General features: G+C 38.1%; 1 protein-coding gene across 4 annotated transcripts in view; it reads right to left on the reverse strand.

Moving 5' to 3' along the window:
* Window positions 1-1,392: 1,392 nt before the first annotated feature.
* Window positions 1,393-12,869, reverse strand: part of BRAF (B-Raf proto-oncogene, serine/threonine kinase) — a 74,622-nt gene continuing 63,145 nt past the window's right edge. For all 4 annotated transcript variants that reach the window (XM_042889471.1, XM_042889473.1, XM_042889472.1 and 1 more), the window contains 6 exons: window positions 12,747-12,793; window positions 11,591-11,709; window positions 10,942-11,073; window positions 8,343-8,477; window positions 7,360-7,513; window positions 1,393-2,265 (listed from right to left, as the gene is read on the reverse strand). In XM_042889471.1, coding sequence (XP_042745405.1) covers window positions 2,243-2,265; window positions 7,360-7,513; window positions 8,343-8,477; window positions 10,942-11,073; window positions 11,591-11,709; window positions 12,747-12,793 — 610 coding nt within the window. In that variant the 3' untranslated portion in view covers window positions 1,393-2,242. The remainder of the gene's footprint in view (window positions 2,266-7,359; window positions 7,514-8,342; window positions 8,478-10,941; window positions 11,074-11,590; window positions 11,710-12,746; window positions 12,794-12,869) is intronic.

The following is a 12,869-nucleotide window of genomic DNA, read 5'->3' on the forward strand; positions in this document are numbered from 1 at the left end:
ACAGCATCTGAAGACCCACAGCAGACAAGAAAAAAATTGTGCTTTTTTTTTTTTTTTTTAAATGCATCCTGTACACAAAGTCAATTCTATTCATGTATCAACATGAATCGCTTCATTCTTGTAGCGACTATTAAGTCATTTACTATTGCTGTCTTGCTAATGTTTGTGGAATTAATATGAATACACAGTATTTCAGCTATAATTCCCACTTCAGATTAGTCGGGTCCCTATAACCCCAGTAAATATTTTCTGACAAAAAGAACAGACTACCAGCAACACTGCAGAACTCCAAGGCTTTAGAAACACATTCCACTACCGATGTGTGTTTCTCCCATAGCCTGGAAGCGGCGTTGTGCAGACAGGAACAGTCCAACTCCTTGCAAGGGAAGGACAGCGTCCTCACCCTTTACACAGTTTAGTACGGACACCACGTTACACACATTTAACTCCTTCATTTATTTGCCGTGATTTTGACTAACATCCTCCTCACCCCAGGAACCTCCCAGCTAGAGGTGGGTCAGTTCTCCTGCCTCAGGTGGGGTGGTACAGGGCAGACAGGAATCAAGTCCTGAAAACTTCTGAGCTTGAATTTCTTTCTAATGTGGTCTGACTTGCCTTTGTACAAATAATTTACATGTAATACCACATACCAGAGAACTCCGCAAACAGATCACATCACAAGATATTCTACTAGAGGTAAACAATGTGCAGAATTGGATGAGCTATTTTCCCTGACTGGGTAACTTGTAAGAAAGCTACCGACCGTTTGAAAACCAGGACTGGAGGACAGGAAAACAGAGCACTCCTAAGTAGATACTGCCACCGTCATCCTAGTTTGCAAAGAGTACAAAAGGGAAAGACAAACGGAAGGGAAGGAGATCACAGGGAAGGAAGCAATGTGAGGAGAAGGAATCGGCGTGGATCCAGCAAGTACCGTTTTGTTTTGATCGCACAACTTGCCATGAGGACAAGATGCTCCACATTTACACACACACTTATCAGAGGACGTTTAGTTAACAGGATAAAAATCCTTTTTTTTTTTTTTAAAAAAAAAGTAAACAAAAACCAACAACAACAACAAAAAAAAACAGCTCCTGAAAGTACCAAAACAATTTATGGAATGTCTAATTCTAGGGGGTTCTGTATTTGTATTCAATTCAACCTGAGAACTTTTTTCCTCAATTATGAAAACATTACATATTGGTAAGGTACCTGGCATTAACCTGCACCCTCATTTAAAATAAAACTTTTAAAGTAGGTACATACACCGTTCACAGCCTGTATCAGGAATTTACAGACTTCAGATGCTGCGGTAGCATCTTTGATAAATATACTGTATCATATGATACAAAGAAAAAAAAAGGACAAAATTGCTACTTTTTTTTTTTTTGTTTTTTTTTTTTTTTTTTTTTTTTAAACTTCAGTTTGTTGCTGGACCAACAAAAGAAGGATCTATGTAACCCTTCTAAAAGATGTTATATATGCACACACCAAGAACATACTGGAAAAGGAAAAGGTTAAGGTTGGTGGTTGTCATTTGTTTTTTGAGGAAGTGATAAAGTAAATCTGAAAAAAAGTGCAGCAGCATCCCCTTTTCCTTCAGATGAATCTCTTCGCCTTCAAAGTAACACCATCTCCAGCTCCCACTACCCCTTACTTTTCAATTTTACTGGAATAGAACCCAAAAATTTAGATAAAATTAGGCGTTTGACATTCTAATACAGTGAAAAGGGGATACTGCATTGTCCACAAACCAGTGAGTACACCAGGAAAAGAGATCAGAACAAAGGATGATTCTTTTAATTAGCACTCATCAGATATTCAGCCTCTGATGATACGTTATTAGAGGGAGAAAGCCGACCGGCAGACCATCCAAAGCAAGTCTCCTAATTTGCAGCAGCAGCTCCATCCCCTCATGCCTGAGCACCAAAGTCAAACCACGAGCGCCCTCTCCTCTCTCCTGGGAATGATGCCAACGGCTCAGGCAGCCACTGCGGGTATCCGAATGCACGTGGTGTTTTGTGTTGAAGGAGGAACACTGGCAGCGGAGTATTCCGGTTCCTAAAAACGTACTTTTCCCCATTGTGTTGGACTGGCAGTTCCATTCCGCTCCACTTTTAAGCTTATGGATATCTTTTCTAAATTACTTTAGGTTTGTCGGAGCAGAATAGAGTTTTGATGTTAAGAAACGGTAGGAACACAAGACTTAAATAACAGAGTGGGTGCTGCCATGGTGCTGTGGCTACTTGAACGCTGCAAATTCTCCTGTAGAGGGAGGACAAGAGCTTGGTTTAAAAAGTGATTTCTGTTATGAGGTGGTCAGAGATTTTCTCCAGACTAGCTGAACATTAGGTTGAATATAAAAGATGTTAAAAATGCAAACTGTTAAAATTAAAGCATAAAAGAAACATAGTGAAAGAACACTGAATACAGACCCAACATATTTTACTGAAAAAGAATTTCCTGAAAGCAAGCTATACCCACTCTTCCCAGGACAGAGGCAGTAAGATCAAGCAGAGACTACTTCATCATGCATTTAAAAGTAAAATATGTCAATTAAATTTCATTTTCAACTCCCTATTGCACATATCCTCCTGAGAAGCAACAATTGCAATAAATGCATCAGACTGCAAACTCCTTTCTATCCTGGTATAAAGCTGGTTTAGTAGCAAAAAACTGTTTGACACACCCATTAACCTTTAAAGACTATGTATAGTAAAGTGCCTTAAAATTAAACTCATACTAAAGGATGCTAAAAGCTGGTATACAGACCAACACAGCAAACTGCTGTGGGAAAATGAAGACTGGTGAGAGTGTCTACTTACTCTGAGAGCAGAAATCAGGCCTCACTAACAAACAGGGAGCACAAGAAATAAAACAATCCTGTGCTCACTTCAGAACTACTGAATAAGCTGTAATTCTACACATTTCTTTCACATGCAATCACCCCATGGAACTCTGCAGTTTTAGGCTCAGCACGCTACTGAACAGACTGGTAGTCACATTTCAGAGATGAAGGAACACAGCACAGAGTAAAATTGCTGTCCGAGGTTCTTAAGAAGTTACCAGAATCTTGAACACAAGTTAAAACTAAGATAGTAATCTCCTTAATCCTATGCTTTAGCCAAAAAATTTCCCTGCCACCCACAGAAATTGCATTCTACAGGGTGTGCAAAGATGCTTAACGAAAGGACTCTACAGTGGAATTAAAAGAAATGCACACATCACTTCCTCTTGCTGGGTTCCACATAAATTTTAAGTTCGTTTAAGTCCCTTTCTTGACAGAACTCCTCAGAGATCTAACAGTAAAGGAGTGAAACAGACAGAAGAGACCCAACAGAAGTGTGCCAACACTTTCACAACCAAACAACTGCTCTCTATTGGTGTCCTTCCATCATTTTTCAAGAACAATTGTTTTCATTTTTCTCAAGAATTTCATTTTGAATACTGGAAACAAACTGGAAACATCCCTACAGACACAATCTTAGAGTGGCAGCATTAATTCCAAGGAATGTTTTATGTCGTAAAGAAGGGAATCAAGAAAATGATCAGCAGCCTGTACGTGGAGGGGGAAGAAACAGAATCTATGGGCCTGGCAGGAAAAGCTGTTATAGCAGATATAAGCAAGAGAAAGTAAGTATGGAGAGACAAGAGGACCCTATGTCCCACAGGACATGAAAAGGGAGTGCAACCAAGGTCTGAAGTAAGAGCGCCGTGGTGAATGTCAAGCTCTGAGAGTCCTAATAGTCTGTGGTGATAATTATAACATTAAAAAAAAAAAGACAAAACACCTTCATGATGAGTCTAACCCACTCCCTCCTCCTGTTTTGCTTTGTTTTAAATTAAAAAAAAAAACACACCGTTCTATCAAAACATAAAACCCTTGCTCTAAAATACTATTTGGTATATTTGCTTCCTTCTCTTTGGCACATTTCACCAATTGCCTAATTTTCTTCACAGTATCTTCTAGTAGTGCCTCAATTTTTGTACTTCCCCTCCCATCCTTCTTTTAAGAGAAGGACAAAAAAGTCATCGAGTATCGCCTGTAAGGCTAATACTTAAGAAGGACATTCATGCTTAGCTACACTTTCAAAACATGCTCTACTTATTTTCTCAGTCTGCTCTCCTAAACTGCTGATGAAAGATCAATTTATAAACAAGAGATTGTTCCCTCATTACTCATCTTGTCCTTCTGCCCATTTCTGGCAATAATTCAGCTTTTGATAGTTGTACAGGGATTTCATAAGATAAAAGATGAACCATTAATTAGTAAAGGGCAACGGAAAAACAGGAGAAGCGAGGAAGTATCTGAAACAGGACAGTACCTCTAAAAGTTGATTTTCAGAATTTTCTTCCATTTAAATAAAGACTTAGCAAAAGATTTTGAGACAAGCTAATGCTAACCTAATCTCTCCTTTCAAAACAGAGGTGTTAACCTGCTCTCAAATTGATATGTGACCAAATAGGTAACATGTTCATATATAAAATGTGGGTACCAGTAACAGCTTTCTCTAGATCAGGAATGTAGATGGCCATATCTATCTTTAAGGGCTGCTTCAGAAGCAATGACTCCAATTTTATGTTGGTGATACAGCAGTAGAGGTTGGACCTTCCCACCAATATTGCATTACACTTTGTTGCCATGTGACAGATGGCAGCAGAGGGGCACTCTGACACAATAGAGTCTGACATGGAAGTGCGTATGAAACAAAGGTGCTGCTTAAATGCAGCAGCATTTAAGAGGATCTGGTCCATCTAGACAGTACCAAGGCAGATTTTGTTTCAGTACTCCAGTGTGAAGAAGAAAGGGATCCCACATAGAACAAGTTACCCATTCAAGCAAGTCTGGTTTATTACAGATCTGTTTTCAGGACCTGAAATAGGTATCTGTTTCTAAACAACGTAACTGAACTGAGTTGCAACTCTGAGAACAATGACCAAAATCCACAGGTGTATTTAGACATTTCTATGCTATATATGTCTCAGGATCTCATTGAAGCAAGAATCATTAAACTACGTAAGTTAAATGCCTGTATTTCAGATAATGATCAACAAAACCAGACTTTTTTGGGGCTTCAAAAAATGCTTAGTAAGAAGCTAAGGTTATGTTATCATCATGGATCCCAAAGCATCCTTGATGTCTAACAACAGCAAGTGACACAGGAAGAATTCTGATGCAGTGATGACACGGAAGAAAACTGGGCAAAACATGTCCAAAGATGACATAAATTATGGTTCCTATAGCAATGAAGAACTGTTTTTAACAACTAAGTCTACCCCAAGGAATAATTTGCTTGAATTGAGCTGGCATACACAAAAAGATTCAGAGTGGGCAGGGTAGCACTGCACCTTCTTATTACTCCCAGAGTGGTGAAATGAGATGCCACATTTCTAGGTTTTGAAGAAGATGCAGCAGCTCTCCTCTTGCTATTTACTAACATAAGCATTGCAGCCTAAACTAAATAGTACATCCCAAAGACGGAGAAGCATTCCTCTGGACTGTCTAATACATACATAAAATAGTGAGAAGACAAAATAAAAAAGATCCTGTTTTCATTTTAAGATAGGCCTGTCAAAGTCACCAGAAAGCTGGGAAACAGAACAGCAACAACTTGCATCCTTAAGAACTATTTCCATAAGAGACAGATTTCAACAGATGAATTTTCTTGGCTAACATAAAGAGAAAAGTTAGTTCCAAAACTGTTCCAACTGTAGAAGCCAAGAAGACCATCAGAACATGGTCAGAAAGCGTACAGACTGCTTACATTGCTGTAAGCTCTTTAATTCTCCCAATTTAAAAGGCTCAGTTTCCAGAAAGAAGCAGAAAGGAAAACCTTTGTGGAATTTCTTGATCCATTTCAAAAACATATTGCTAGCAACATGCAAGCTTCCCCTGTAAGTACAAAATTCGGAAGCTATTAAGAACATTTCTGGCCATTTAAGTCCTAACAAGAGCAGCAATAGCTTGTTTCTGATGCAGAAGAATCAGTAAAGATGAACAGCTTAACAGTTTTAAACAAACAAAACCACATAATTAATTTCAAAATATGCAAGAACACAGTCATTAATAACATTACTGCTTGTTTTCATATCTGACATCAAAACTGATGTAACCTGAACCAGTACTCTGATTCACCTGTTCCACAGGAATGGTCCAGAGAAAAATAAAATCAAGTGAGCTGACAGGATCTTGATAAGGTTTCTAGCTTTTTCAGTTAGATATCTAGTCTAACTGATTCAATTCTAGTCAAACTAGCAGCTTTCTATGGAAGTGAAAAAAAACAGTCACTGAACTGAAGTACGTGCCGTAGTATTATAAACAGTATTAAAAAATTTCAACCTAGCAGAATTTATGGTATAATACTGATTTCCACGAAAACAACTAATTCTCAGGTTTTCTTCTCCTGCTATGGGGGCTCATAGCTTTTTTCTCTTGAAGTATTTGGTTATGCTCCAGACTTGATTTTTTTTTTTTCTTTCTAACTTCAAAAGTGAAGTTCTTGCTAATTGAAAGGCAGAGGGGCCATTGCCAGTAATACTCTTGCAGCTCAGCAAATGCAGAGATTCAGAATTTCTTCTGTGTTGCACGTAATAGAACACTTTGAGATGGTCTAAACTAAGACAAGTCAGAGCATTAAGGAAAAAATAAAAACTAAAACAAAACAAAAAACCCAAAACAAAAAAACCCCATACAAAAAAACAACAACAACAAAAAAAAAACCAAGCCACCAGTCCTCTACAAGAAGAGATTCTCTACACAGCTCTATTTTAAAAACTTTCAGAAGAGTTACACATCACCAAGGTCTTTCTTTGGAGGCTATGTGCTTCTCCTCAATTCTGCTAACAGCAAGAAGTTTAAACTGCACTCAGCCTTGTAGCTAAGTTCAGTTCTCCAACTGTTTCCCACATATGAGTAGCTTTATTAACAAAAGATCTAAAGCCTTATGCTCATAAATAATGACCTCAATCGGAAAAAAAAATGTGTTTTTTTGAGTAGATTAACAATAAATATACTCTTAAGTAACTAATTCTAATCAATAAACCAGGAAAAAATGACAGCCAATGATCTTTAGAAGAGTTTTGCTTATTTTGAAGTGACTTCCCCCATTTCTCTTCTAAGTGACCTTCTAATTCGTCTCGTGCCAGCTGTTCCCAAGACACTCCTTACCAGCACAGACACGTGCCTTGGACATTCAATGCCCCATGTAAGGAAATGAGTCTTCATTCCCTCAGTAAACCTTAAAAAGTCGCTGGTAGGAGCTGAGAACGTACATACGCGTTGCACACGCAGGAACACACCAGCACACGAGCAAACAGGCACATTCTTTCACATTTCTTTTCAGTGTACTGGAAACCCACCGTATCCCCCTGCTTGGATGGGTGTTTTTGGAGAAGCACAAGCATACAGACTAAAATCCTCGGTCTGGAAACCAGCCCGGTTTAGTGACGGCTCAGATGCACTGCGGTGAATTTTTGGCAACGACCGGGCCAGAAGCTCAATGGAGGCAAGAATCTAAAACAAACAGAAAACAAGTAGTTGAATCCATGGCCTTCAAGTTGCTATAATGCCTTAAAACCAAAGGCAGTACATCAACTAACGAAAAAAAGAAAAAAAATTTATACACAAATTTAAATAGAAACTTTAAAAAATACATGAGTGCATTTCACTCTGGTGTTTGTATTCTCGTAAGCTGAAAAGGACATTTTGTGAAGAAACTGCCTCTTTCTCCTCTAAAAGGACATTCTGATTTTCCTCTTTAAGCATTAGGAACACATTACCCTTTATGTGCCTCCTTCTTCACATGCTAGTATCCACACTCATCATCGCTGCAAATTAACAGCTTTGGAAGCTGCCTCCCTAATACCATTCACCAAAAAGCCAGTAGGTGGAGCTCAATTTTCTTTTTAAAGTGCTTTGGCACATTCACAACAAAATAAGGTCCTTCAGTTCCAAGCTTTTAATTCCTCAGCAGGCACAATAAATAAAGTTTTATCACAAAAATATCAGCCACCTCTCATAAAGCCTAGGAGACATGAAGGAAAGGAGCATACAGATTTCAGAGAATAAGTTCTAACTCATGTGTCTAACTGCAATCATTAATTTCACTATTTCCCTGGAAATTTTCTCCAACAAATAAATGCTAAATGTAAGCCATATTAATACCTGCTTTTTGAACTGTAAATGAACATTTCTAATTAAACAGCTCTAACTAACTAGGACTCTTATGAAATCTTATGTAGCACTAAAAATAAATCCTGCACTAATCGGTGAAATCATAAGCGATCTTCATTTTTCATAGTCAGGCTGTAAAGGCTACTGAGAAAAGATAAATATTCCTCACCTGTGGAAAAAGAGGTCTCTCATCTCTTTTCTTTTTCAAGCATTCTGCCATTAGTCTCTTCATAGCTTTTGGACAGTTACTTCTGACTTTACTGAGGTCTGGAGATAGATATCCTCGTCCCACCATAAAAATTATCTTTATTTTCGAGAAGAAAAAAGATGAAGACAGAAGAAGATAAGCTCATAAAGTAAACAGTAAGAACAACAACAACAAAAAAGATGAACGTTTTTTGCTAGACTAATAATTTCCAACAAATTTTCTGCTCCCAGGGAACAGGACCTGAAATTGAAATGGCCAAGTTTGTTCGAGCCAACCTACTAAGCACAGAGAAGAAATTAGACTTCTCCTCCTCCTTCTCTTCTATGGGAGATTGATAAGGAACATGAACGCTATTAAATGGTTACTATTTATAGCAATAACCACCAAAAGAACTGTTCTTTGGTGTCAAAAACTGTTATAAAACAAGAATAAGCAACTGTGGTTGGTATACAGTTCCTAAAAATAAATAGTCTTTTATTCATTGAACACTCCATCCTCGGAGGTGCTCAGGGCCGGGTTGGATGAGGCCCTGGGCAGCCAGAGCTGGTGGGTGGCAGCCCTGCCCATGGCAGGGGGTTGGGGCTGGGCAGCCTTTAAGGTCCCTTCCAACCTAAGCCGTTCTATGGTTTTGTGATTGTAGGAAAGTCAACTGCAAGTTCATGCTGAAAGGTATTTTAAGAAACTCATGGACTTAAGATATTAAAAAATAAAAAGCCCCAACCTTCTGCGAATAAATTCCTTCATTTGCTTTTCCATCATGAAAGCTTATTAATCATGACCAACTTCTCACCCCTCCTTAACCTCCTCCCTCCCCCTCAAATACGCTGCCACTCCTCTGCAAAAACTAAGTATTACTGGCCTATTTGATGGTTCAGGTAGACACAGGCTTTACATTTTTTACAGTAACTAATGCAGAAGACTTACATTTCACCTAAGGATAAAATTTAAGCATAGAATGAAGTAAATTAATAGCAAGCAGAAAAACAAATTTGGTTCATGTTCTTTTGGACACATTAAGAACTCACCAAACATCGTCATGTCAAGCCAAGGTAAAAACTAATGCAGTTTGAGCGTTACAGTCATGCTGACACTAAAAAGCCCTTTCAAACCAGCTTCTCAAAGATCCATTCATGCTGCATGAGATAATCACTACCTTTTCTGAACAGTGAGACAGAGCCAGCAGGTGTATTATGCCTTATTTTTAACAAAGTATAACTATTTCATACCTTGACACTGGCAAAAAAACAAAACACCACCAAAAAACATATCTCAAGCAAGCTATATATGCTGTTGATACTAACACTACTATAGTTCTTTTTCAACTCTCTGATTCAGATGCATCTGTGTTTGCATTAAGAGAGAACAGATCTCCCATATGGTTTCTTCAGGAATTCCCAAGTATCAAAGCAAACTTCAATAGTGAAGATTTTTCTACCTCATCCCTTACCTTGTTGCAGTCAGAATCATTGTCATATAGCAGGCACTTAACTGCAGCTCTTAACTGCAGGTACCCATATCATTGGGTTCATGACTCAAAAGGTAAAATGAAAATTGCTTCTAGAAGGTTACAACCATGTAAGCCAGGAATCTCAATGCTTCCCTTTGTTTAAAAGGGGAAAAAAAAAAAGAAAAAAAGAAGAAGAAAAAAGAAAAAAGGGAGTCGCTCCAAATCTGATGAATTGGAATGAAGTGTTCTGCAAATATGGAAGCAGCCTTGTAAAATGGCATTCACACATGAATGTTGCTATGGTTGCAATTCTCAAGTACTGACAGTGAAAAAACAAGGGATGTGGACACATTACACAGAAATACATCACTAGGCAGCTAAGGAATAGTTTACACCAAAGGTCTTGATGCATAGATCTTATTTTCAGATTAGACAGAGAAATAATAAATCAGACAAGCCTTCGCAAACACATCTAGCCTACTGAAACATGTAATAGGTGTGGAGTATCATTAAACTTATAGAAAATTTGTTCACAATTAAGTAATCTTCTTACAGGATTCACACTCTGGAAAGTCATATGCTTCATCAAGGAGACTTTGAGAAATGCTGATACCCTGAAATTCAATTAGATGGTGCATGCATTTCTCAAGATTGAAATAAATATAAAGCATTCAGTTAAATCCATTTTGTCAGTCCTGTTCCTCAACTATTATTCAGTGCAATTCAGGAGGCAAAAAAAGAAAGGAAAAACTGAACATAGGGAGAATTATTTCTCCTTTGCAGAACTATTCTAAACTAAACTACTATTAAGTAACCTGCTCTCTACCTAATAAGTATCCTGGCAACCAGCTTAGAATCTGAAAATCTATACTTGAAGTAAAAAAGAAGAAAAAAAAAAAACCAACACAAGAAAAGTGCGTAAATTGGTGCTGTGTGGCTGAGGCAGATCTAAAAAAAAAATAATAATGTAGAAACGTCATCTCAGAACATCAGAGTCAACCAATAAATGAAATACACAAAACAACAGAACAGTCACTTCACAGAGCTACATCAGTCTGGTTCAGGCCACTGCTGACTAAAGGCAGTCCCTTCCCAAGCCCATGCTCTCTTTACCTGGTCCCTGTTGTTGATGTTTGAGTATGGTAACTGTCCCGTCATCAGTTCATAAAGCACAATCCCAAACGCATACACATCTGACTGAAAGCTATATGGGTTTTTGTCTTGCATCCTGATCACTTCTGGTGCCTGTATCAAAAACGGAAACAATTAGGTTTTATTTCACCACGTCAGACTGTACCTTGCATAGCAGAAACATGAAATGGACATTTGCAGAGTACAACAGATTTAAGGCCTCCCTCTCATGACTGGGTTTCTGTATTAGAGTCCACGTTACTGGGCTCTACAAAAGTGTCTGCTGACACGAGTCCATTGGTTCTTTTAAATTTGGTGATCCCCTTATTGAACTATGACAGAACATCTTCCTCAGCCCTGGATTGATTGTGCTCTCTTTCCTTACACAAAACTGTCCTGTCAGTTCAGCCCTCAGAATAATGAAAGTAGACACTGAAGGTTTTTTTGTTGAGTACTGGAAAACATATAGTTTAAGAAAAATTGACAAGAACTTACTTAGTACCACGTATTTTTGGTCTTTCCAGCCTCAGATGGCTTGCATGTGTCCTTGCACGGAAAGGATAGTCTTATAAAGCTTGGCCAAAGGCAATGAGATCAGTTACAATGAATATACCGCTTCCCCTTTACTTACCATCCACAGAATCGATCCAGATAACTGTTCAAATTGATGAGATCCACTCCATCGTGATTTCACTGTAGCCAGACCAAAGTCACCTATTTTTACTGTGAGGTCTTCATGAAGAAAAATATCTAAGGGATAAATGTTAAGGGAAAGCAAACAAACCACACTGGTCCTGTCCTACAAGAAACAATAAACGGCTATAAATGTGCACTTTCAAATGCAACAGTTTTAACCACTCATCATCATTAAATACAGTTATCATATAGTACAGGCTCTAAGCAGTTGGGATAATGGATTATGGTAGTTCAGGGTTATACACATAATGACTGGGCTGGTGTTGAACAGACTACGTCCCAGATGACTTTAAATGCCAAGTGCTCAAATACTAGAAGCTGCAAATACTCCACTAGTCAAACTGGTGAAATCTTTCATCACAGGCAGAAATCAACAATGTAAAAAATCTTTCTGAAACTACAACAAACCTTGCTACGTTCTTGGAATCACAGCAGCATACAGGGACTTAAGTCAATATAAATTTGTGACTCACACTCACTGGGAATTACCTGTTCATGAGGAATAACTGCAGCCCCCAATCACCAGCACAAATGGGGTTCAACGGGTTACCTGTGCTTGCTGGCATCAGGCAGGCACAAGCTGAGCCAGCTAGTGTATAAGCTATTTTGGCAATTAAGAGTAGTATTTGTCAGATGTTCAACAGGCAAAGGCATTGTAAACATGCAATAGCTCCCAACAGAAGTTTGAAATTGCTTTCAGTATCTTGCTTACAATAGTTTATTGGCATGCTGCAGAAGAAAATCAAGAAATTCTGCTATACATTAGTGGTCAAACAAAACAATGTACAGACAACACAGTATGTTTTTACAAAAGAAAAGAATATTTAAAAGTAAAATGAAAAGATTAATCATGTCACATTCCAAAACCCACAGCCCATTATATTAAATGTATTCTTTCTACAGGAATTATGTTCTTTTTAACAGATTAATGTAAGCATTACTTTTCTAATAATCATATTACACCTTCTCAACCAAATTTCAACTCAAATAATCATGCATGAAGAGCTGTTCTCTTCAATAAGAACATTTCTGGCAGGAAAAAAAACAGCCAGGAATGCTGGTTCTACAGTCACATCTCTGAAAAAGGATACTATTACTCTTGAGGTCTCTGTGGATGATCGACTTGGCATGCAAGTAACTGAAAAGGAACATGACAGATTGGGTGCGTTAGATGTCATTCCACTAATCAACAGCTCAAAGTTTATTGTGTTACT

This window comes from Lagopus leucura, unplaced genomic scaffold (genome assembly GCF_019238085.1).
Source record: "Lagopus leucura isolate 7727_CA_CO unplaced genomic scaffold, USGS_WTPT01 Super-Scaffold_100159, whole genome shotgun sequence".
NCBI classification, from domain to species: Eukaryota; Metazoa; Chordata; class Aves; order Galliformes; family Phasianidae; genus Lagopus; species Lagopus leucura.